The 22,906-nt window shown below is 43.6% G+C and overlaps 1 protein-coding gene across 2 annotated transcripts in view; it reads right to left on the bottom strand.

Moving 5' to 3' along the window:
• Nucleotides 1–21,781, bottom strand: part of GALNT5 (polypeptide N-acetylgalactosaminyltransferase 5) — a 50,490-nt gene extending 28,709 nt beyond the window's left edge. For both annotated transcript variants that reach the window (XR_012154260.2, XM_073305521.2), the window contains exons 1-6: nucleotides 19,938–21,781; nucleotides 7,911–8,077; nucleotides 4,925–5,044; nucleotides 3,377–3,512; nucleotides 2,882–3,001; nucleotides 1,151–1,268 (exon numbers count right to left, since the gene is read on the bottom strand). Coding sequence is in view for 1 of the 2 variants with exons in the window: in XM_073305521.2 (XP_073161622.1) it covers nucleotides 1,151–1,268; nucleotides 2,882–3,001; nucleotides 3,377–3,512; nucleotides 4,925–5,044; nucleotides 7,911–8,077; nucleotides 19,938–21,448 (2,172 nt within the window). In the remaining variant the exon portion in view is untranslated. The remainder of the gene's footprint in view (nucleotides 1–1,150; nucleotides 1,269–2,881; nucleotides 3,002–3,376; nucleotides 3,513–4,924; nucleotides 5,045–7,910; nucleotides 8,078–19,937) is intronic.
• Between the last annotated feature and the right edge of the window lie 1,125 nt (nucleotides 21,782–22,906).

Below are 22,906 nucleotides of genomic sequence, written 5' to 3'. Positions count from 1 at the left end.
TTTTTGTAGGCACAATTTTGTGGGTGTAACCTGCACTTGTGTGTCGGTACAAATGAAGAGAGCCCAATGGGAAATGGTCTGTGCTGGGTGCACTGTGGAGCAGTATTACCCTAGGGGGAATCCTCTCAATCAGGTACAATCCCTTCAGAGCTCCCCAGGACACGGGCAGGCCACACCCACTCCACCATCCATTAGGGAGAGGACCAGCGTATGCCTATCTCACCAACTTCTAGGCTGGTGTGGAGGAGGCACACAGCCAAAGCCCTGCCTCTTCCTGACCCATTTAGAGAGGTTTGCCTAGCAGAGACTGTAGTTGGTGTATCTGGTCCCTGTTCTGGGATGAAAATGAAGGTGTCTTGGGCCTGCTTTGTCTCTGTATAACATCTGAGTATCTCTACAATTCAAATACTTACATGCCTTAATGATAGTGTTTGCATGAGCAATTAATTGGTGGTATATGATAAACGCTTCTTGGGCTGATAAACCAGGAATTGAACCAGGGACCTCCCAAGATAAAATTGTGAACTGCTACAGCTTGAGCTGAAGAGCTGGCTGACTGTAACAACTTCTTTTCTTTGGGGGTCAGCATATAAGGGGATCTGTAACACGCTCACCATGAGTTATAGATGGAATTATTTTCAGGGAAAAAACTGTGGCCACAAAAATGGAGGTCAGGGAGAAGTCTTGTTAAAAATCAAGTCAAATGTATTATTCACACAGACTAACTTGAAAATACTGATAAACAATCCTCCAAGCATTGCTGAGTTGAACAATAATTCTACAGCTGGCTTATATTAGCAAAAAATCATAAATAAATGACGAGCATAGCTTGTGGTTTATGTTCCAGGCCAAAAAGGAAGTAATTTCCCCAATAATCTTTGGAAAGGGGAGGAGAGCCTCGGGTTTCAAAGTTGTTCCCTTTTGCAACACACTCTACTTTTGACACAGGTGAATGCAAGAGTTACTGTTTAAATCAAGAGGGTTCAAAGTTCATCTTTAACCACTAGTAGAGGCCCTGATTCAGCAAAGCACTGAAGAATATGAATTGGGGTCTAAATGAGATTCAGAGATAATAGCATTTAAAGGCTACGAGGATTCAAATTGATAGAAACATTCAGTAACATTATTACTACTTAGGAAAGCAGCATACCTTGAATGAAATCTCCATATTTTCACCTCCCCAAACATCCAGTCCAGGATCATATGTTCCAAGTTCAAAAAAATACTTCTTATCAATAGAAAATAATCCACCTGCCATTACGGGACACCTACGAATGAACCACAGACCTTACATTGGTACTCTGTGGGACAATAAAAATGTACCTGCCACAGCACCTCTACACAGGAATAGCCTGGAAATCATGGACTCACAGCTGTCCTGTGACAGGTGCTAAGTGTAACACCCTATGTTAATTTTCACTTACAGAAATGGAAACTAAAAGACACTAGATAGTTAATGAATAGAGAGCAAACAGATCAGTTTGAAGAAATGGAGAGACCCATTGGATATGAAAATAAGCTAAAGTACACTGCTTAAAATCTGAAGTTAACCAGGTGGCAGTGAGAGCATCATGTGTGTTAACTTGCTGCAGACGGGCAAGCACGCTAACAAAATGGATACTAATGTTTAAAAAGCATGTGATGGAAAGTAAACATGAGGCAAAGCTTTGATTAGAAGAAAGTACAGTACGCTTTGGCAAAGTGGCTGAACAGAAGCTGAAAATTTTAATGAACCACTAAGGTAATTTTCTGATATCAGTTTTGTATGTCTGTCTGTCTGTCCAGGTTGGTGCCAGAGGAACTGAAATATCATCTTGGGTTCAAATTATAGATTAAATTTCTAGAGGGTGTTTTTCCTATTAGAGTCTAGAGGCCAACTGCTTTAATCAGTGGTGCAAAGTAGAGTCATGAGATAAGTAGCAAGGTAATACAAAAAGAATGGAGATAAACCGAAAAGGCCACCATACAGATTCTCATCCTGTGTAAACAACATTGTATAGAAGAGACAGTCACTAGAAAGATGGAAGGAATCAGAGACAAAGACCACTTACTCCGTATGGTACCTCCTAAAACAGTCTGGGCTGGATACTCCACATCACCCATTTAGTTCTGAACATAGTGAAGGGGGATGAGGTGTAGCAACCAGTTATGACTCTCTGATCCTGCACTGTCCAGCTCACAAGTCAGAGCTGCTGGGAGCTGATCTAGTCTATTTGCTGGTGTGAGGTCCCTCTGTGTCCTTATGCTAGTGGGGGATTGGGTAGAGTGGAGGTCCATTCCACCATGCCCCTCATCACCAATTAGTCCACTCTGCTGCAACCCTGATTCATCGCCTCCCTCTTCCTACACAAAAGGAAAAGTGAGTGGCACAAAGTGGACTTTGCTGGCTGAGGAATCCCACCCCCTAACTTCAAGTGCTGACAACAAACGCAACATGATTTATGGTGGATAGGTGCAAAGTCAGTCCAGTTCTTTTGATCTTAAGTGCACCTAATTGCAAAAGCTTGTGTGGCTTCTGACATAAAGGGACCATTTGCTGTTGCAGTGTGATTGTTCTAGTACATGACCTTTATCTCTGGCTATGCCAGTGCTGGAATCCCTTGCCTGTTATGTTGAAGCTCTTGAGGCCATGCAGCGTCCAGCAAAATATTTACGACTCCTGGGATTTTGAGCAATGCCTGATGTGCTCTCTGTGACTCAGATTGGCACACATCAGGTGGCGCAACTTCCTACACAACTTAATTGCACAGATTTTTCTGGGTGTTGGCCTTTCTGTGCCCATTTATGTAAAAGGGGAACTTTTGGCCCCAAAAAGACTAGTTGTTTGAAGCTCTGATGAAAGAGCATTTCTGCTCACAAAGTGTTAATTTTATACTCTTACCTTATTATATCTGTTTCCTTGATTTTATCTTTCTCAATGACCTCTGGAGGAATCTGCCTCCAGCCAAAATTCATTGGCCAGGTAAAAATCCCACGCTGAAAGTTATCCACTGTCATGTAACTAAATACAGAAAAAGAAAGCTATAATATCAAGTTCTTAAGCAGACTCATAATCAAAAGGAATAAGTGAAAATGAAATTGTCTATATAATTAAAGCAAAAATCTCAAAGATTTCTTCATGTATTTTCTTTGAGCACTAAACATTCATGACCTACCAAACAGTAAATGCAAACTGTAGTAACTGAGGTAGCTGTATGTATTTTAATATTTGTTCATGTACATTTTTCTTTATTCTTTGAGTGAAATAATTTGTGAAAAGTAATTAGCAGGTTAAGTCGCTTGTCTTCCCATAATTAATATTTTTGATACTTGTGATTTGTAAGTGTTTTTTGTGAAAGCTGTTTGTATTATACAATATGGCATACAATGAAATTACCTCATGTCCTTGTCACTGATTACTTCAATAACTGGGCACGCTACTTTCTTTCTATTTAAACGGACTCTTTCCAGAAGTGGTTCCAACCATCCTACATTACATTCCACATGAGAATCTAAGAATGTCAATACATCACCTAGAGGCAGAACCAAGAGGGGATTATTTCATTTCTGAGAATGAAATACATTCAGTAAAGTCCACATCCAGCAACTACTGCCCCTAACAATAATACTCTACTCCTATGAACCCACCTAGGAAGAGCCCAAGTAGGGGCCCCAATCTGAACACATTTTGACCTCAATTATGATTTCCAGACAAGTTTTGCAAAGAGTGTTTGCCTGCTCACAAAATGCCACATTCTGGCCAGCCCTGTACAGGTGCATAAGCAGGTGGGGAATGTGTGCCAGGGAGGTAGCCAGAATCCAAGGGAAGGACTTGGTCCCTACTCTCGCCTAAAACCCTTGTAGATGCCAATCATCTGAGATGAGTGATAAGGGACAAAGAGGTGGCTGGAATATGCTCCATCTCTTAACTGGCAGACAGAACTGGTCAGGTGCAGAAAGTGGAGCAAACTCCCCCTGCTTCTTTAGTGAGTGCTTCCCAGAAGCCTCTAGGAGGAATTCTTGCTAAGTGAGGTGTCATTTCTCCTGTGGGTTCTAACTGCAACATGTCCCCTCCATGCTTCCTCCAGAGTGGGTATGAACACTGGGACAGAATCTTGAACTCAAAGTGCACCTCCTAGTGGAGAAGGCAAAACTAGAATATAAGTCTGGAAAGGAGCAATCTTCCCTAACTCAATGCACAATGTAAGGGGGAAAATGCTTCCTGGGCAAAGTGGAAGAAAAGGTAGGACCCATGACCCCGAACACACCTTCCCTTCAAACAGCCTCAGAAAAATGTACACCCCTTTCTGCTTACCATCCAAACAAGTTCCCAGCCAACAAAACAATGAAAGCAAACTTAAGACATACCAGACAAAATTGGCTGTTAGTAGAAAATTCAATATATGACATCATTGGTGCAGGGCAATGCAAACATTTTAATGACAAAATAATATGGGTCTATGAGCATCAAGAACTGAGGCAAGGGAAAGACAGATATTCTGCAAAAAGGATGTTAGAATTTCTAAAATACAGAGCCTCACCGTAACTCACTATAGCTGAAAGGAGCCAGCTTCTCAGCTGCTCAGTAAAATTGTTTTACATCACAAATCCTTCTCAAATCCTTTATCTTATTACTGTCTAATTTCAAATCATCTGGTTACTTAGAGCTGGTGGAGAGAAAAGTCAAATAAATTTATGCTGCAAATGTTGCCTTTATTTTCCAAATATGTGATGGGCTGAGTAGTACAATAAAGCAAGCTGCTCAAATACTGGCAAAATTCTTTGCCAAACAATGACAAAACTTGCCAAATAATATTGAGCTTTCTCTAATATTAGTTCAAGGTGCTATGATATACAGCAGAGTAATAAAGGGTAACATTTTTGTAGTATAAATCTCCTATTCAGACAAGCCCAAAATGGCAAATAAGAATAACTCTCCTCTTACCTTTAGCAATCTCTGCCCCTGCTAGTCTGGCTCGTATTAAACCATGTCTTTCTTTGAGGTGAAGGAGCTGAACCTTTGGAAACTGTGACATGTATTTGTCCAAGCTGTCCTTGAGGTATTCTAAACAGGAGAGAAATTAGCAAATTCTTAAATGATTGGCGTGTCTTTTTAAAGCCATAACAAAGCAGTGAAAAAAGTTCCCTCTCACTAAGTTTTAAACCATCTATGAAACACACTAGTTTTTTTCCACTTGGAGACATTCCCTTTGACTTAAATGAGCATTGGATTAGGCCCTTTAGCAGCACTGGTTCCTCCCTCCCCAAACTATTTGGAAGCCTCTCTGTATGAATCATGTGTTTGTGCTCTGTGGAGGTTTGGAACACTGCTAATTGGAAGAGACAGGGCAAAAATATGTATGCTATGGATGGGATTTTCGAAAGCTCTCAGCATTAGCCAAACTCTGCTCCTGTGCAGGTGAATGCAGGTAAAACTCTCATTAATGTCAATGACAGCAGAATTAGGCTATTGCTACTCAGTTTGAAAATCCCAGCCTGTGTGACATTGGTCCCCTGCCAACCTCTGGCATTTCCCATTGAAGCTTATACTTAACATTTCCTTTAGAACTTATAAAACCAGAATTTTCTCCTTTAAAACACCATAATTCCCATTAAAAAACTGGCTCTCAAGTTGGTTTTCATAGAGTGACTGTTTTTTTGCTGTGCTTTGCAAATTTTCTGTTAAATTCCAACAGCTAATATTAATTGCTACAGTTTAACAATCCATCTGGTCTTAAATTGAGTGAGGAATGCAGCATTGCTTGTCATTATTTCTCATGTGGCACTTTATATTTGTTTGACTTTGTTGTGGGAGTGGGTTTTATTGTACAAAATGCTCAGAATAAAATGTGAGAAAGAAAGATGTATGAGTTAGTAGCAATCCCAGGCATGTGTGGGTTAAATATATTGGGCCAGATCTTTGCCTGAGTAAAGACAGAGTGAAATCTGAGAGAGAGCTTCAGTGAGAGTTTCTACAGTGGAGTTTGACACCTTCCTCTGAAGCATCTAGAGCTGGCCACTGTTGCAGACTAGGTATTGCACTAGGTTGACCACTGAACTAATTCACTGTGGCAATTCCTGTTTATATAAGTTTGCCTGAGAAAGAGCCTTAGGATTTGGTTCCTGAATTTTACATGCCCTTTTTTGCTTTTCCAAAGGAAACAATTGTTTACATTTCAAAAGCCAACTCAAAATCTTGGCTTGAGTTTTTTAAACTTTGTGGACACACTAGAAGTTCTGCTTTTTCTGCCACTCCTAGAAATACAATACCACATAAAACAGTTCTCATTACTTTACCGCTGCCCGTGACATTTCTATTGCAAGATGCTCAGTATTTTCATTATGCCACTGGCTGGTTAGTCCACACAAAGGAAAGTGCAAAAGTTAAGGGAAGTTTGCTAGAAAATAGTGTACAAATCTATTTATTTGCCGAAAAAATGCACGTCTATAACATTTATCTACTGAATTAAGTCCTTTCCGTCTCATCCTCCTTATGTCATTTCTCTTTTTAGGTTTTAAACTCTTTGGGACGGGGATCCTGTCTTTGTTTGTACAGCACCTAGCACAATTGGGCCCTGATCTGGATTTGGTACAAGGCTTGCCATGGGGAGCTAACAATCTAAGACTTTCCCATTGTTCAATTATTCAAGGCTGAACTCTGTTGTGGAGCACTGAGAACCAAAGTATTAAAAAGCAGAGACTCAGTGGCATTGCAATTACTATGATTGTGCATGTAACTTGACTGTACATAAGTGCCTATTTAGATCAGAGGTGGGCAAACTATGGTCACCAGCCGGGAAGGCTAGCCCCCAGCCCCTCCCCTGCTGTCTCCCCTGCCCTGCAGCCTCAGCTTGCCTTGCCACCAGTGCTCTGGCCGCTGCTCCTGCCGGGTAGTGTGGCTGTGTGGCTGGCTCTGGCCGGGCTGCGGGGCTGCGAGCTCCTGCTGCTTTGAGCAGCATGGTAAGGGGACGGGGGGGAGGGGGGGATTGGATAAGGGGCAGGGGGTCCTGGGGTACAGTCAGGGGACAGGGAGCAGGCGGTGGAGGTTCTGGGGGGGGGTGATCAGGGGACAGGGAGCAGGGGGCGGTTGGATAGGTGCAGGAGTCCCGGGGGGGCCTGTCAAGGGGTGGCAGCATGGATAGGGGTCGGGGCAGTCACGGGACAGGGAGCAGGGGGGTTTGATAGGAAATGGGGGGCGGTGGTTAGGGGCGGGGGACCTCAGGAGGGGGGTGGTCAGGGGACATTGGATGCATCAGGGGTTTTGAAGGGGGCAGGGAGGGGACGGATGGGGGCAGGGGCCAGGCTGTTTGGGGAGGCACAGCCTTCCCTACCCAGCCCTCCATACAGTTTTGCAACCCCGATGTGGCCCTCGGGCCAAAAAGTTTGCCCACCCCTGATTTAGATGCTTTCATACTGCACAATAGCTTAAGAGATGAAGAACAGTACTGTATCTAGCTGAGATTCCAGGGCCACTGAAGTAGGCCAAATGTAATTGAATTTGGCCAGGACACTCTGATTATCACTCCAACTGTCATGAAAGTGTTTTAGTATCTTGGGTCGGGGCGCTTATTTTACATCTCCTGTGAAAGATGGAGCCTCAAGCAACACAGTATTTGCAACACTATGGGGCACTGGTTTCATATTCATTCAGAAGGAAGCATGCCATCTCCTGATTTGTCATATAATCCACTCTACTTCTTGGAAGTCTCTATCCAAGCAGTACATTGGCCTCATCCTGGCTGGGGGAATCCATTCAAACTATGATTACAGCACAAGGTGGCATAGCTTGGTGATTAAAACACGGGGGCAAGTTGAAATTAATGAAGAAAATTATATTTCTTCTCCTATACAGAATTTAAATACAGAGAAGCATTTTGCTCTTTAGCCCTGGGACACATTCATTTCCTGAATTTAAAGGAAGCTTCACCTACCTTTTGTGCTGAAGTCATCCACCAGAATAATCTCTTTAATCAGGTGAGGAGGAGATCGATTGAGGACACTGTGAACGGAGCGTAGAAGAGTGGACCACACTTCATCCACAAAACACATGATAACCGTGGTAGTCGGAAGGTCATCGTGCACCAGTTGTTCTGAACACCTAAAATGTCAACAATACAAATGAACAGCATCCAGCAGGTGATGTTTTTAATGTACACGAGGCCAGAGGATTTAAACTTCTGTAAGTTTCGGTAAAACTTTGAAAGGCTGCTTGTTTTGTGTTTAGCTTGGAGATTTATAAGGTGGGTCGGTGGGGTGGATTGAAGTATTCTGAATAATAAAGATATAACACCAATAAGGAAATTCCAGTGATACAAAGATGAGTGTTCAGGTGCATTGAATGATTTTTATAAGATATATACAGCTACTTGTAGTGGGGGCAGTCTCAGCAGAGAGGCCAAGGATATCCTCTCTCTCACTGATGTAAGCAGAGACAGGGTGGGCTCCACCCTGACATCTGGTGGTGAGGTGTGGCAAGTTGTGGAAAAGAACTTCAGGGGCTGATCTCATTTGCATAGGCACACCCACCCTGCCTAGAATGAGGCCATAACTGCCCAAATCGTCACTTTGGCTGCTGTGGGATCCCCAGTGTCTCTGTTATTGGGGCGGGAAGAATAAATTGTTAGTACCCTGATTATGGGAACTGTGCTTGGAACTGTACTTGGCCTTTTTGTTATGATGGAGGACTCACCATCAACTGAGTAGCACTCACTAGGCAAGGGACATGGGTTCCAAAACTCTGTGAATTGAGAGAGACTTGAGACAGGTATTAGTGCCTGGTGGTGTAGGCCCCTTTTGTGAGGGCCTGAAGCACCAATTGCACCTCTGTCTCTCTCCACTGTGGAATGTCAGAGCTAATTTTGGGTCTATTAAGAGTTTTGTTACAGGTATTGTGCTGAATTCACTTCAGCCTTATAGTGCACCAGCACTAAGGCTCCCACTACTATGAGCTGAAATCACTGAGAGCTGAAATCACTGAGCACTGTGTCAAGTAGGGGGGAGCCGGAAGTTCTAGTGTGCAGTGGAGCCGGTCGTGAGACAGCAGTGTGTTCGTGAGACGGCGAGCTGAGCGGAGCCGGTCGTGAGACAGCAGTGTGTTTGTGAGACGGCGAGCTGAGCGGAGCCGGTCGTGAGACAGCGGTGTGTTCGTGAGACGGCGAGCTGAGCGGAGCCGGTCGTGAGACAGCGGTGTGTTCGTGAGACGGCGAGCTGTCTGGAGCCGGTCGTGAGACAGCGGTGTGTTCGTGAGACGGCGAGCTGAGCGGAGCCGGTCGTGAGACGGTGAGCTGTGCAGAGCGGAGCCGGTCGTGGTGGAGCGGAGCAGAGCCCTGTGGGGCAGTCAGCTTCAGGACACGTAAGGTGCCCCTTACCTCTTTCCCCCACACCCAGGCACATTTTAGCCAGATTGGGGAGTAACACTCTGCAGGTGAACTTTTGAACTCCGGGGCTGGACTTTTTTTGGACTTTGGGCGATTAGTGGATTGCTGGACTCAAGAGACGTTTGGGTTCTGGGACTCAAGAGCCTGAGGGAAAGGATGTGGCCCAAATTTTCTGGGGTGGGTCAGTGTTCATGGTTTGGTTAATGAACACTAGTTGTGGTGTTTCCCCAATTTAATGCTGATGTTGTTTGCCTCATGTTATTAAAGATTCTCTACTACACCAAGACTCTGTGCTTGCGAGAGGGGAAGTATTGCCTCCTTGAGGCGCCCAGGGGGTGTGTAAGATTTTCCCAGGTCACTGGGTGGGGGCTCGAGCCAGTTTTGCATTTGCTTTAATGAGAGGGAACCCCTGTGTATTGAACCCGGCCCTTGCTGCTATCAACTTGGCCTGGCAGAAGGGTTACACTGACATGCATGCACACACACTCACAGCCCTACTTCGTACCCACCTACAGAGTGTTATGCCTGTAGTAACACCTCACAGAAGGAAGGAGGACTTGTGGCACCTTAGAGACTAACCAATTTATTTGAGCATAAGCTTTCGTGAGCTACAGCTCACTTCATCGGATGAAGTGAGCTGTAGCTCACGAAAGCTCATGCTCAAATAAATTGGTTAGTCTCTAAGGTGCCACAAGTACTCCTTTTCTTTTTGCAAATACAGACTAACACGGCTGTTACTCTGAAACCTCACAGAGGCTGCATCTACTGCAAAGTAGCCACTGTTCAATTATCTCATTTTCACTAACAAACATCCTCGAAGGCCCTGATCCCCCAAATAAGCAGATACATAGTTTTGTTCACGGGACTGTTCCTATTGACTGCAATTGACTTCTCTTGTGAGCAAAGTTTCATATGTGCTTACGGGTTTTGCAGGATCAGGGCCTAAGAACAAGAATAATGTACTCATTATTACAGTGTTTGTTCCTAATGTTTTCTCTATTGCTCATGATATTGTGTAGCTCATGCTGCCCTGTTTCTGGCATGTTTTCATCTTATAGCTCAAGCTGCCTTATTGCTGGCATGCCTTCATTTCTCTCTTGCTGTGTCTCTCCTCAGAGCACAGTCCCCAGCTGCTCATAAAGAAATGCAGTCTACAGCCTGAACTGGTATCACCACTTTTCTGTTTAAGGAACTGCTGCCTGGTCAGAACAAGCAGGGTGGGCGCAGTGTTCTTGCTGTTTCTCCAGAGCGTCAGTTTCTTGGCACTTGCACAATGCTGTACTGAACTGGAAGCAGAGAAAGACTGAGAGAAATTCTGAGGATTCACAGAGCCTCTGAATTCCTTGTTTCAGAGTAGCAGCCGTATTAGTCTGTATTTGCAAAAAGAAAAGGAGTACTAGTGGCACCTTGGGGACTAACCAATTTATTTGAGCATTGAGTAGTGATAATCAAGGTGGGCTATTTCCAGCAATTGACAAGAACGTCTGAGGAACGGTGGGGGTAGTTCACTACAAAAGGTTCTCCCCTCTCTCCCCCGCTCTCCTGCTGGTAATAGCTCACCTTAAGTGATCACTCTCGTTACAGTGTGTATGATAACACCCATTGTGTCATGTTCTCTATGTATATAAATCTCCCCACTGTATTTTCCACTGAATGCATCTGATGAAGTGAGCTGTAGCTCACGAAAGCTTATGCTCAAATAAATTTGTTAGTCTCTAAGGTGCCACAAGTACTCCTTTTCTTTTTTTCTGAATTCCTTAATATTCCAAACTGCATGTAAATCAGCTGTATAGGGAAAAAAAATCCAATGGTACATGTAATGGTACAGGGAAATAATCACTTCCAAAAAGGACTGTTCATAGTACAGTAACAATACACAAAACATGCAGATGCAGAAGAAAACTTACCCAACGTAACTGTTTCGAGTGGACCAAAATGAATTAATCTTGAGGGCGCAAGGGGGTGGGATGATATTACAATATACATAACCTCACATCAATGCAATTAAATCTGTACACACATAACACACACAAAACTATCTTTGAGGTTCCATTTCTCAAACAATCTCAGAATCTAAAACCATCAAGCATTTGCTGTCTTTTGTCAAAATATGTAGGCCTTTCCTTTTCACCTGAACTTCCTCCCCCGCCAGCTCAGCCTGTGAATGCTGAATGCTCATCAACAGACTCCATCCAGAGGGTCTGAATGTAGCCTACTCGCCTAGCAAACAGGGAAAGATGAAAATCAGCAGATTTGAGGGAGTGATAAAATTTCTCCGATTTCTATGAATTTGTCATCTTATTCCATTACAGTCAAAATGTGATGGCTGGGTCAAGTCTGGGTCTTCAGTGCTTGAACAAAAGGTCGATGAGCAGCTTTTCTCATCTTCCATTTGCAATTCAACTACTGCTTTGATATGTGCCTTAAGGGGACATTCACTCCCCAAGCTCTGGTATCTTCAAGTGGATCTTGAGGAGTACAGAGCATTTTACTGACAAACTCCTCTTCCCAGAATTATATTATTTTTTGCCTAGAATACCTTAGCATTATTGGGGCTTGCTTGCTCTCTATTGATAAAGTGTAGCCTGACAAAGGTTTGATCTGTTTTCCTCCAGGGTAGGCCTCTTACATGTAGGACGAGCAACTAACCCACCTGCTAATTGAGAATACTACAGGAATAATGCTCTTCTTGGGGAACATAAAACAAAGAGCACCATTTGTTTTTATACTTTCCCTTTAAAAACAAGCAGGCACCAGAGCACTGTATGCCAAAATAATTTTGAAAAGTCATATTTTTTTCTTATATTTGGAAATATAAGCCATCACATTATACTTTTATTGGCTCAGATATGGCTCACATATCTGCATATCTCAGAGAGAAAGTGAAGTGTGGACCATAAAAAAGAAGTATTTGCAGAGCCTATCTGTATCTCGCTAATTGCAAGTGCAGTTTTGATTTCTTTTCTAGCACTGGCTTTACAAAAAATCCAGATCAGCCCCTCTAGCATTCCTTTAAGTATATCTTTCCTCCCCATTTTATAGCACGAGAATGATTTTGTAATAGATTTACAGGGGCTTCATCTTAGGACACCAGTCATCACTGGATCAGCCAGAAGGAAATATTGATATTTGCTATGTTTTAGTTGGAAACCATCAACACATTGGCCCATGGCAGTGACGCAGCTTGCTGCAGTGTAGGAGGTTTTGGATTGGAAGTGAGTTCAGGACTCTCAAACTGGAAAACACTTACTGAATGTACTACAGGAGAGGCATTTATCACAGGGCGAGAAGAGAGAATTTTCAATCCTTCCCTGCTCTTAAAAAACTTTGTGACATGTATGATTTTGTTGGTGACCTCAGCGGAGGCAGAAGGTAGACGCTGAGAGTGAAAGCTTTCACTATAAAGAGAGGGATTTAAGGGGCAAAAAAGTAGCCCTACAATGAAGACACAAGCAAGACTCAATGGACTGAGGATGGTGGTAATAGGAGAGTAACATATAAAAAGGAATATTAAATCCATGTTTAAACTACTCAATTTTATTATCTCTAGTCCAGATCTCTGGGCCTTCTTCTAACCTCTGAGGGAGCACAAAGCATCTAGAAAGTAGTGGGGGATTCCTCTAGCAAAGATGAATCTGTGGATGATGCAACAGCTCCTAAGGACTTAAAGTAGCCCTTAGGCGCAATCTTAAATTAAGGAATGGCACCAGTGTCTCTTTTCTTGCCTCAAGGAAAAGGGATAAGTTCCCTGCGCAGGGACCGCTGGGTCCATTGTTCCTTCTATTGATACACATTTAAAGAAGCTTAATTTCAAAATTTCCGTCAGCTACTGTATGCATACATGACAACTAAATGAAAGGAGCCAAATGATGTTGCTTAAAGGTGGGACTTTCAAAAGTGCTCAGCGTTGGCCTGACTCTGCTTTCCTTGAAGTCAGCTCACTATTGACTTAGATAGCAACAGAGAGAAGCCAACTGTGAACACTTTTGAACAACTAACCTTAAATGACATTGTAAATCAACATGGCTCCAAGGTCTGACACCCTAGTAATAAGTCTCTGCATTTCCATGAGGGTGACCTGCATCTGCCCCCTAGCTCGGGGTAACATTTTCTAAAGTGTCTAAGTGAGTTAGAAGCCTAAGGCCTGGTCTATACTACGGGATTAGGTCGAATTTAGCCGTGTTAGGTCAATTTAAAAATGACTGCATCCACACAACCAAGCCCGTTCCATAAACCTAAAGGGCTCCTAAAATCAACTGCTATACTCCTCCCCAATGAGGATATAGCGCTAAAATTGACCTTGCTGGATCGAATTTGGGGTAGTGCAGATGCAAATCGACGGTATTGGCCTCCAGGAGCTATCCCAGAGTGCTCCATTGTGACTGCTCTGGACAGCACTTTCAACTCCGATGCACTAGCCAGGTACACAGGAAAAGCCCTGGGAACTTTTGAATTTAATTTCCTGTTTGGTCAGTGTGGCGAACTCAGCAGCACTCAACAGCACAGGTGACGATACAGTCCCCCCGAATCATAGAGCGTAGAATGTTTCTACGCTCCCCCTATCATCTCTGTCCCTGAGGTTATCGCAGATTAGAAGGCGAGAAAAAAAAGCACTCGCAATGACATGTTTTCCAAGCTCATGCAGTCCTCCCGCACTGATAGGGCACAGCTTAATGCATGGAGGCATTCAATGGCAGAGGCCGGAAACGAATTAAGTGAGCGCAATGAGTGGGGGCAGGACACGATGCTGAGGCTAATGGGGGAGCAAACAGACATGATGAAGTGTCTGTTGTGGGAGCAAATGGACATGATGAAGCATCTATTGGAGCTGCAGGAAAGCCAACAAGAGCACAGACCCCCCGCTGCATCCACTGTATAACCGCCTACCCTTCTCCTCATGTTCCATAGCCTCCTCACCCAGACACCCAAGAACGCGGAGGGAGAGGCCACTCCACTCCAGAGGATGGCCCAAGCAACAGAAGGCTGTCGTTCAAACAGTTTGATTTTTAGTGTGGCTACAATAAGCAATGCAGCCTTGTCCTTCCCTCCTCCCCCACCCCACCCGGGCTACCTTGTCTGTTATCTCATTTTTTTAATTAATAAAGAAAGGATGCATGGTTTCAAAACAATAGTTACTTTATTTCGAAGGGGGCAGGGTGGTTGGCTTACAGGGAATTAAAATCAACAAAGGGGGTGGGTTTGCATCAAGGAGAAGCACACACAACTGTCACACCGAAGCCTGGTCAATCATGAAACTGCTTTTCAAAGCCTCTCTGATGTGCAGCGTGCCTTGCTGTGCTCTTCTAATCGCCCTCGTGTCTGGCTGCTCAAAATCGGACGCTAGGCAATTTGCCTTAACCTTCCACCCCGCCATAAATGTCTTCCCCTTACTCTCACAGATCTTTTTGAGCACACAGCAAGCAGCAATAACAATGGGAATGTTGGTTGTGCTGAGGTCTGACCTAGTCAGCAAACAGCGCCAGTGAGTTTTTAAACGTCCAAAGGCACATTCTACCACCATTCTGCACTTGCTCAGCCTATAGTTGAAATGCTCATTACTACTGTCCAGGCTTCATGAGCCATGGGAACAAGGGTAGGCTGGGGTAGATGCGACCGTGCAGTGCTGCCGGCTGGGAGAGCAGCCTGAGGCAGAAGCCTCCAGCTCGCATGATATTCCAGGCAGGACTGAATCTCCATGAGATGAAACTTAAAGAAGAGAATGACCTGGAGTCTCTGGCTCCCCTTCAGTGCTCTAAGAGGAGAATAGCCATGTCTGTCAAGGCACCCCTGATTGACCTCACTGAGGTCTGCCAGGAGCACCCAGGAGACGTATGATGGCTATCGGTCCTACTGCACCATTTGCTGCGAAGGCAAGGAGCTGCTGCTGTGTAGCAATGCAGTACTGCGTCTGCCAGCAGCGCCCAGGAGCTGTACGGTGACGGTGAGCTGAGCGGGTTCCATGCTTGCCATGGTATGGTGTCTGCACGGGTAACCCAGGAAAAAAGGCGCGAAACGATTGTCTGCCGTTGTTTTCATGGAGGAAGGGAGGGAGGGAGGGAGGGGGGGCCTGATAACATGTACCCAAAACCACCCGTGACAATGTTTTTGCCCCATCAGGCATTGGGAGCTTAACCCAGTATTCCAATGGGCAGCAGAGACTGTAGGAACTGTGGGATAGCTACCCACAGTGCACTGCTCTGTAAGTCGATGCTAGCCACGGTAGTGAGGACACACTCCACCAACTTAATGCACTTAGCGTGGACATACGCAATCGACTGTATAAAATCGGTTTCTAAAAATCGACTTCTATAAAATTGACCTAATTTTGTAGTGTAGACATACCCTAAGATGCCCTGAAAGTCAGTAGGCTCTAGCAGCCTAAGTCACTTGGGCACTTCTGAAAATGTTACCTCAGTTCTCTTGATTCATGAGTTTGAGAGTACAATGGAGTCAGAGCATGCAATCCACACTGACAAAAAGTGTGTCTAGTGACACCTCCAGATGATTAAAGACTGTTGGTACCCTAAAATGTCGTCTTTTGCTGCTAGAATGGTGGCTGAGATGCATGGCTTTGCTAGCATGTATACCTGGTTGCCAAGATGCAGAGTGGAATGTAGGAAATGATGCTCTTCTACCAAGCGAGGTTGTTTTGGGTTGGGCATGCTCAGGATCAAATCCAGGTTAATGACAAAGCCCACGTAAATAGCTGTGCACAGAGGGACTACAATGGTAGTTAGGGGAAGGGGATTGGAATCCTACCCACCAAGTTCAGAGAAGATGGAGACCAGTTATGCAGTGTTTCCATGACCTCTGTGTACAGTAGCATCCATTGTCTGCTAGCCAACTCCCACAAATGGGTTTTGTCCAGTACTTCATTTGCAAATCCACTGGCCATCCCACTGTGTGTATTCCAGATCTCTCTTTCCATGGATTCTTGGGATCTTTCTCATTCCTGTGCTGGTCCCTCTATACTTGGGGCCTCCAGTGTACTTCTGCACCTGGGTGGATTTGGTCCTCAGTGAGTTTTTATTTTTATTGTGTTAAGGGCTAGAAAAACAAAAGTCACTGACGGAACAAGTTCCTAAAGCCTACCTGGTTACTGGGGTTCAGTTCATTAGCTTAGTACTGAGGAATGGCTTAAAAGGGAAGCTGAGGTGTAAATGGGAAAGATTAGGAGATCTCAGAGAAAAAATTTTATCAAACAGGTTCTCTAATACATTCATTGCACTGGGAGCTGGTTGAAAACTGGGCATGCAGTATTGCTTCCTTGTCAATGGACAGTGAGCAAAGAATTTGGATTGGTTCTGGCTGATGTGGATTGAAAAAAAGGCATCCATTTAAGTGGTTATGGATTTGTAATTAGCAACTGGCCTATCCCAGTTGGTACACACTTTTGGGCTTGGTTGCATCTTCTTTTTCCACCCAGATTATTATCCCAACATCAGACACCACTGGTTAAAAAGCATTGCAGAGTATGTTGATGGGAAATTTTAACTTAGGAACCACATACTCCATGAGTTAAACAAAGAGGAAATCTTTGCTCTCTAGAAATGGAAAAAGCTACCAGCAAAATATTCCAGCCAACTTTCCATATAGCCAAGTATGGTTTTTGTTATCTTTTCAGATACCATACTAAGCTGTAATATCAGATGGGCAGTTTGCCTAGGTGCTATGTTGCCTACAACACTCCCATGTTTGGCCATGGTGTTTTCTGTGATAACAAGGTAGATGCCCATTTTCTAGCCTTACCGGGAGCTCTGACTCATCACCTAAGTATCTTACAGTTCTATAAAATACCTGTTACATGCACTGATACTATTGGAAGGAGAATATCCTGATTTTGGTCTCTGTGGGACTTTTGTTTCCTTCAGGTGACACTTCACAATTATTTCAAGACAAAACTTTGTTCTATGAAACATGAGTGTTGCCTCTTTGCTCTTTATGTTTGCCTCATATCACTTGTAGTTTCCCTGCCTTGCTGTGCTTCATAGAATACAGAGTGAAAAACAATCATAGTTTTTTCCAATGTCTCATCACTTCAAAGGTACGTTACACTTTGCAGCAATTTACCTTTGATCATGGAGCCAACTTCAGAAGTGATGTGTAAAGTGCTGTAAGTAGCACTCGGGAGGAGTAGTGAATCCCGCTATAAATGCATGCAACTGCTACTGAAATCAGTGAGTACATGAAGTTGCAGCAGGCTAGAGCTCAGGGAGTCTAAATGTAATGCAGTTTTACTTCTGGGGGAATTCTGCACCTAAAATTTTACACCAAAAAGTTAAAAATTCTGTGCACAATATTTTAAAATTCTGCAAAATTCTTCATATTTTATTTGTCAAAATAACACAATATAATCATGCCAGTTTCAATTATTTTGGTAATTTATTTCAGAATACCTTTTAGCAAGTATATCTGTAACAATACAGAAAACAAAAAAGATTCAGGAAATGCTTTTTGACAAATAGATTTATTACTAGGCATATTAATACGGGACTTTGTATTGTAGTTTAAATGAATTATTACTCAGAAACATATTTCCTGCACCCCTCAGAAGCAGTGCAAAGGTTTAGGGGAGTTGGGGTAATGAAGGAGCTGAGGGAGAGGGAAGTAATTGCTGGGAAGGAGCCTGGGAGTGAACCTGGGGTCTTGGGAATCTTGGGAGTGGGGCAGAGAAGTATAGCACAGGTTTTTGGGGGTTTTTTTGGGGGGGCGGGAGGGATTGTTAGGGAGTTGGGGAGCCTCCCTCATGTAGACCCTGTCTGACCCCTACCCTCTCCCAGTCAGTCAGGCACATCTGTCCTGTCCCCATGTATCCCTGCACCCCCATTCAGCCAGGCATATATGCACATTTCCCCTGTGGCCGTGTACCCCACTTCCCTCTGTCCCTATGTATCCCTGTACCCTCACTCAGCCAAGCATAGCTGTCCCTGTCCCCATGTGGCCTTGTATCCCCACACACATTCATCCCCAGGCTCAATATTGTCACCCCACTAGCTCCTGTGCCCCTGCCCCAGTCCGTCCCCCTGCTAGCCCTTCTGAACCCCAGTATGTGTGACCCCTCCAGCAGCCCTGTGGGCAGGGAATTGTGAGGAAAGCAGCCTTTGCCCCCTCCCTCTCTACAGCGGGCTGCTCCAGCCTATGAGCCAGCAGTCCTCTCTTCTGGTGCCCATCAGCCCCAGTGGGCAGAAGGTATAATTGCAGCTTCCCTTCGCCTCACCGTCAGAATCAATTATTCCGCAGGGGGGAAAAATCTGCAAAGAATGTTAATTCTCCACTTGTGCAGTGGCACAGAATTCCCCCAGGAGAATAAAATGTAATGTACAATAACCAAGAGATTAGGAGAGAAGGTTGCAGTGAGAAAAGCAGCTAATAGGGAGATGTAAAAAAGTATGCAGCAGATTAAATTCAGTCCCCAACTTTAACTTGCACCTTCTTCCAGGTCCTCTATGTGTACATTACAATTCACTAAGTCAGAGTCCCTTAGAATCAATTAGACTCTATCAAACCTACTGACCAGCAAAGTAACTTACACATCACCTCTGTATTTGGACCATGGACTTTTGCATCTGGAGCACAAAAATGAAATTTACAGGAGCATCTGCAAATTTCAAGGAAATGTTCGGTTTCACTGCCAACAATTTTAAAAACAAAAATCTACATTTTCGCCCTGTGCAGGCATTTAAACCTGAAATGCACAAACTTCTGTCTTTCAGAACTGCCCTTGGCTATAACCAAGAAAGTGAGCGCCAAGGGGTCCTTCACTAGACTAAGAGTGCCACTCAGTGGTCATTTAGATTAATCCTAGGCAAGGGTGCATTACCTAGTGGATATCTCAAACAATATGTCAAGTAGAGTATGCACACTGCTATTTAATAATCCTACTAGTTTAGCACTTACATATTAGTTTTCATCTTCAAAGCATAGTAGACATATCAGCCAACTAATCCTTACAAGGCACTTGTAACAGCTGAGTATAAAATATTACCTCCATCATATATGTTGGGAAACTGAGGAAAATAAAAAGATCAGACAGGGAGGCAATATCAGAACAAGGATGAGCCCTCATGAGCTACCAGTTATCAGTCCTGTGCTTAGACCAATTATGTGACAGAATTCACTTGGGAATCAAACATCCATATGACAGATGTATTTGATTTTGCTTATGATGCCCTTAAATGCTGGATATTACACTAGATAAACTGGGTAAAATGTTCCAATGTGCTCAAGTCCTATTTTTAAAAGTGACTTAAGCACAGTGAAAGTCAACAGGATTTATGTTTCTATGTGCCTAAGTCTCTTTTAAAAATAGGTAGAGGCTCCTAACTCCCTTAGATGCCTCTGAAAATTTTATCTACAGTGTGATTGGTCTATTAGCTGAAAATATAGAGATATTTTATTGATACTTTTCATGGGACTAATAGTGCACTGCAGTTTTGAAAGAGCACTTGACTATTTGAAGTTATGGGACGTTTATATAAAAGTTAAAAGCATTCCAGAAAGCACATCATGATCAAATCCTTTTGATCAATACATAGTTCAAACTTGTCTAAGATAATTTATGCAGGGGGAAACAGATCTTACCCAGCAGGCCTTGTATCCTCAATGGCTCGGTCTACAGGGATCAAATCACTCAGATAGACATTGAAGTTTCCTTCCTTCCATCTACTTTTTGCTTCTTCTTGCTTATCATCAGGGACTGCAGCAGGATGCCCAAATTGACCGGGAGCTTTGGGATCTCTTGGGGAAAGTGTTACATCAATTGTTAAGACTTTGTGCATCCCAGTGTCCCTTGTAAAATGGACTGTATAGCTGCTTCGATTTATTTTCCTTAATTGCTCCTTATCAGCTAACCTGACATAAACTTTTGTTAGCTTTGGACCTTCAGTCAAAATTGCTTTCTTAGTTAGACCATTAAGCTCAGCAGTCTTGGTTACAGAGTTCACGTTAGGGGCATCCTCACTTTTGTTGCTAATAACTTGCTGTTCTTTTCTCGTTTTCAATCTCACTGTAAAATTTCTTTTAGAATCAGCTACAAGATTCTGGGTTGTTGGGATGTTGATTTTTAACCCCTCTTTACTAATAAAGACAAACTGATTTTCAGAGAAAGTTAGTTTCTTTTCATGAGCAGCTTTTGTTTTGTCTTCTTTTGGCAGCTTTCCCAGTCCTGTTAGCTTTGTGGACAATCCCTTTTTCTCAGCACTGTTTGCAGCAGCCAGTTTGCTGACAGGTACATCCAAACTCCTGTTTGCTTTGTGTTCGGTGCCATCTATTGCTTTCACCCCAATCCTGTTTTGCTTTATAGGAATGATTTGCCCAGGAATTGGCAAATCTGGTACTGGCGGTTTGTTCTGAGGTGCCTTGGGATTTGCCTCCGTTTGCAATTCCTGTTTTAATCGAGCCAAAGGGATTTTCTCTGTAATCCCAATTTTTAAATTGCCCTCAATACCCTTTGATGCCTTAGTTACAGGTTGGTTCTTTTTCGCTGCAACTTTGTTTCTTACAGTAGCTGTGCTGTGTGTTAATTTGACTACTGATCTCCCTGTTGCTGTAGCTAATGGGGTCTGCTGAAGCCTTTTGGGAACAGTTTGCTTTGTTCTCAGCAAGTCTGTGGAGTTTACAGCTTTTACATGCTTTTTTCTCTCTTTCTTTTCCATGGGAACAGAGGGATAGGGGCTCAGCAGTTTCAGTGAGAATGTCCCAAATGGAACAATAATTTTCTTATAGGCCATACTTCTTTTTTCTGTTGGTTTTGGTGTTCTCTTTTCATTCTGTTTGTCTATTTCATTTTCAGCCTCTACCATTTTCTCTTCTATATTTCTATATTTCTCCTTACTAAATCTCCCCCTTTCAAAGCCTTTCGGGGGAGGTTTTGGTTCCCTTCTGGAGCCTTCAGGGGTCTTCTCTAGGTTTCGCCAAACTTTGAACCTTTCCCTTTCCCTCCTGATCATCTCATCTTTCAGAACCTTGGTGTTGATCTCACTGAATGAAAGCTTGAGAGCTGCCATGTCAAAGATCAACCAAATGACAGAAGCAACAAATATAAAGGCGAGAGCTCTCCCACTACCTCGGAAAAGCTTCCGGATCTTGTTCATCTTTAAAAGTTTGTTTGTCTTCTTTATTGCGCTTGCCCCCCTGGGCCTCTTACCTTAGCGAGCCGGCAGTCCCCGCTCCCTGGAACACGTCTGACTAGTGATCCAGGGGAAACCTCAGATCCTGCTGCCTGTCAGTCTTTGCCTGCGTGGCATTTTACAGCAGAGCATCTGCGTCTCCTCAGCTTTTCATGATTAATCCAGCAGCATTTCATTTAATCTACAGTAAACACAGGCGTTAGGTCACTGAAGAAACGACAAATACAAGTTCCACGTTATATTCCCATTGCTTTTCTTGTTTAACTATTATACATGTTGCCCCAAGAGAAGGGAAAGGTTGCAGATCAGATGTTTTTTCTCTCCACCCAGCTCTCATTCCTCCTGCTGTAACTCAACACCTCCTCACATAAGGAAACTACTTCAGTCCATTACCCAGAAAACTTTTTGTGCAGCTCTTACCTTCCGAGTTCTTCTGTATATTAACCATTTATACAGCAACCTATCCAGAGGCAATACTTTAGTTCCAGTTTCGTAACACTTTCTTAGAGTATTAAAAGTTAACCCTTCATTAACTCTTCTTGTCTAAGGTAATGTTAATACCGCACTGGCTGACCTTCAGTAAATAATAAATTAAAAGGACATTTTATCTCCAGTGTAACTCTAAATCAATGGATAAATATAGCTCAGTGTCTCATTTAGATAATGTAGCAAAAATTCAGCATCTGACCACTGTCTATCTTCATTAGGAATAGATAACAAAAGGATAATAATTAGAAGTACAGCTGCAGTGTGTTAGTGAGTATTTGTATTTCTCCTGCTTCACTACAGAAGGCAGATATACTTGAAGTAAATGGATTAGCTTAAAACTTGGAAACTACTGTTCATATACTTGAATTGTGGGGTGTAGCAAGCTGCAGGGTGAAGAAAGCTGCTCTATATAGGGTCAAAGGAAGTGAAGGGCAAAAAAAATGGACATACACTTTCAGAAGAATGAGCCAAATTTTCCCTGTCCCTGCACAAAGATGCAAACGGGGAAAACAAAGACAAAGGCTCTACAGCTTTCATACCACTGAAAACCCATCACATTGTGGGGGAAAAGCTAGTGGTCGCTGAGGGGGCTGGGCATGTGTCCACTAACTTCAGACTGGTCAAGGATCCATAGATCTCAGGACATCTGTGCATTGTGCCTTCCTCTCCATGCTGTGTCCAATGCTGTCACTGTACCGTAGCATAGCTCACACCACAGCCAGGCTGCCAGTAGCTTCCACCCTAGGACTGTACTCTCCCAGGCCCTTCAGCCAGACTAGGGGTGAGGGTAAAGTAGGAGGCGCAGTGCTGTGGTTTACACCAGCATTAACTTTCCGTTCTGAACAGCATAAATATTGGTGAATTCACTGCCACGTTCCCAAGGAAGCAAGTCATGCAAAGAAGCTGCTCTGTAGGTCTACTCACCCTGGAGAC

The sequence above is a fragment of the Lepidochelys kempii genome, chromosome 11, assembly GCF_965140285.1.
Source record: "Lepidochelys kempii isolate rLepKem1 chromosome 11, rLepKem1.hap1, whole genome shotgun sequence".
Taxonomy (NCBI): Eukaryota; Metazoa; Chordata; order Testudines; family Cheloniidae; genus Lepidochelys; species Lepidochelys kempii.
This window is presented reverse-complemented; position numbering and strand designations above follow the sequence as displayed.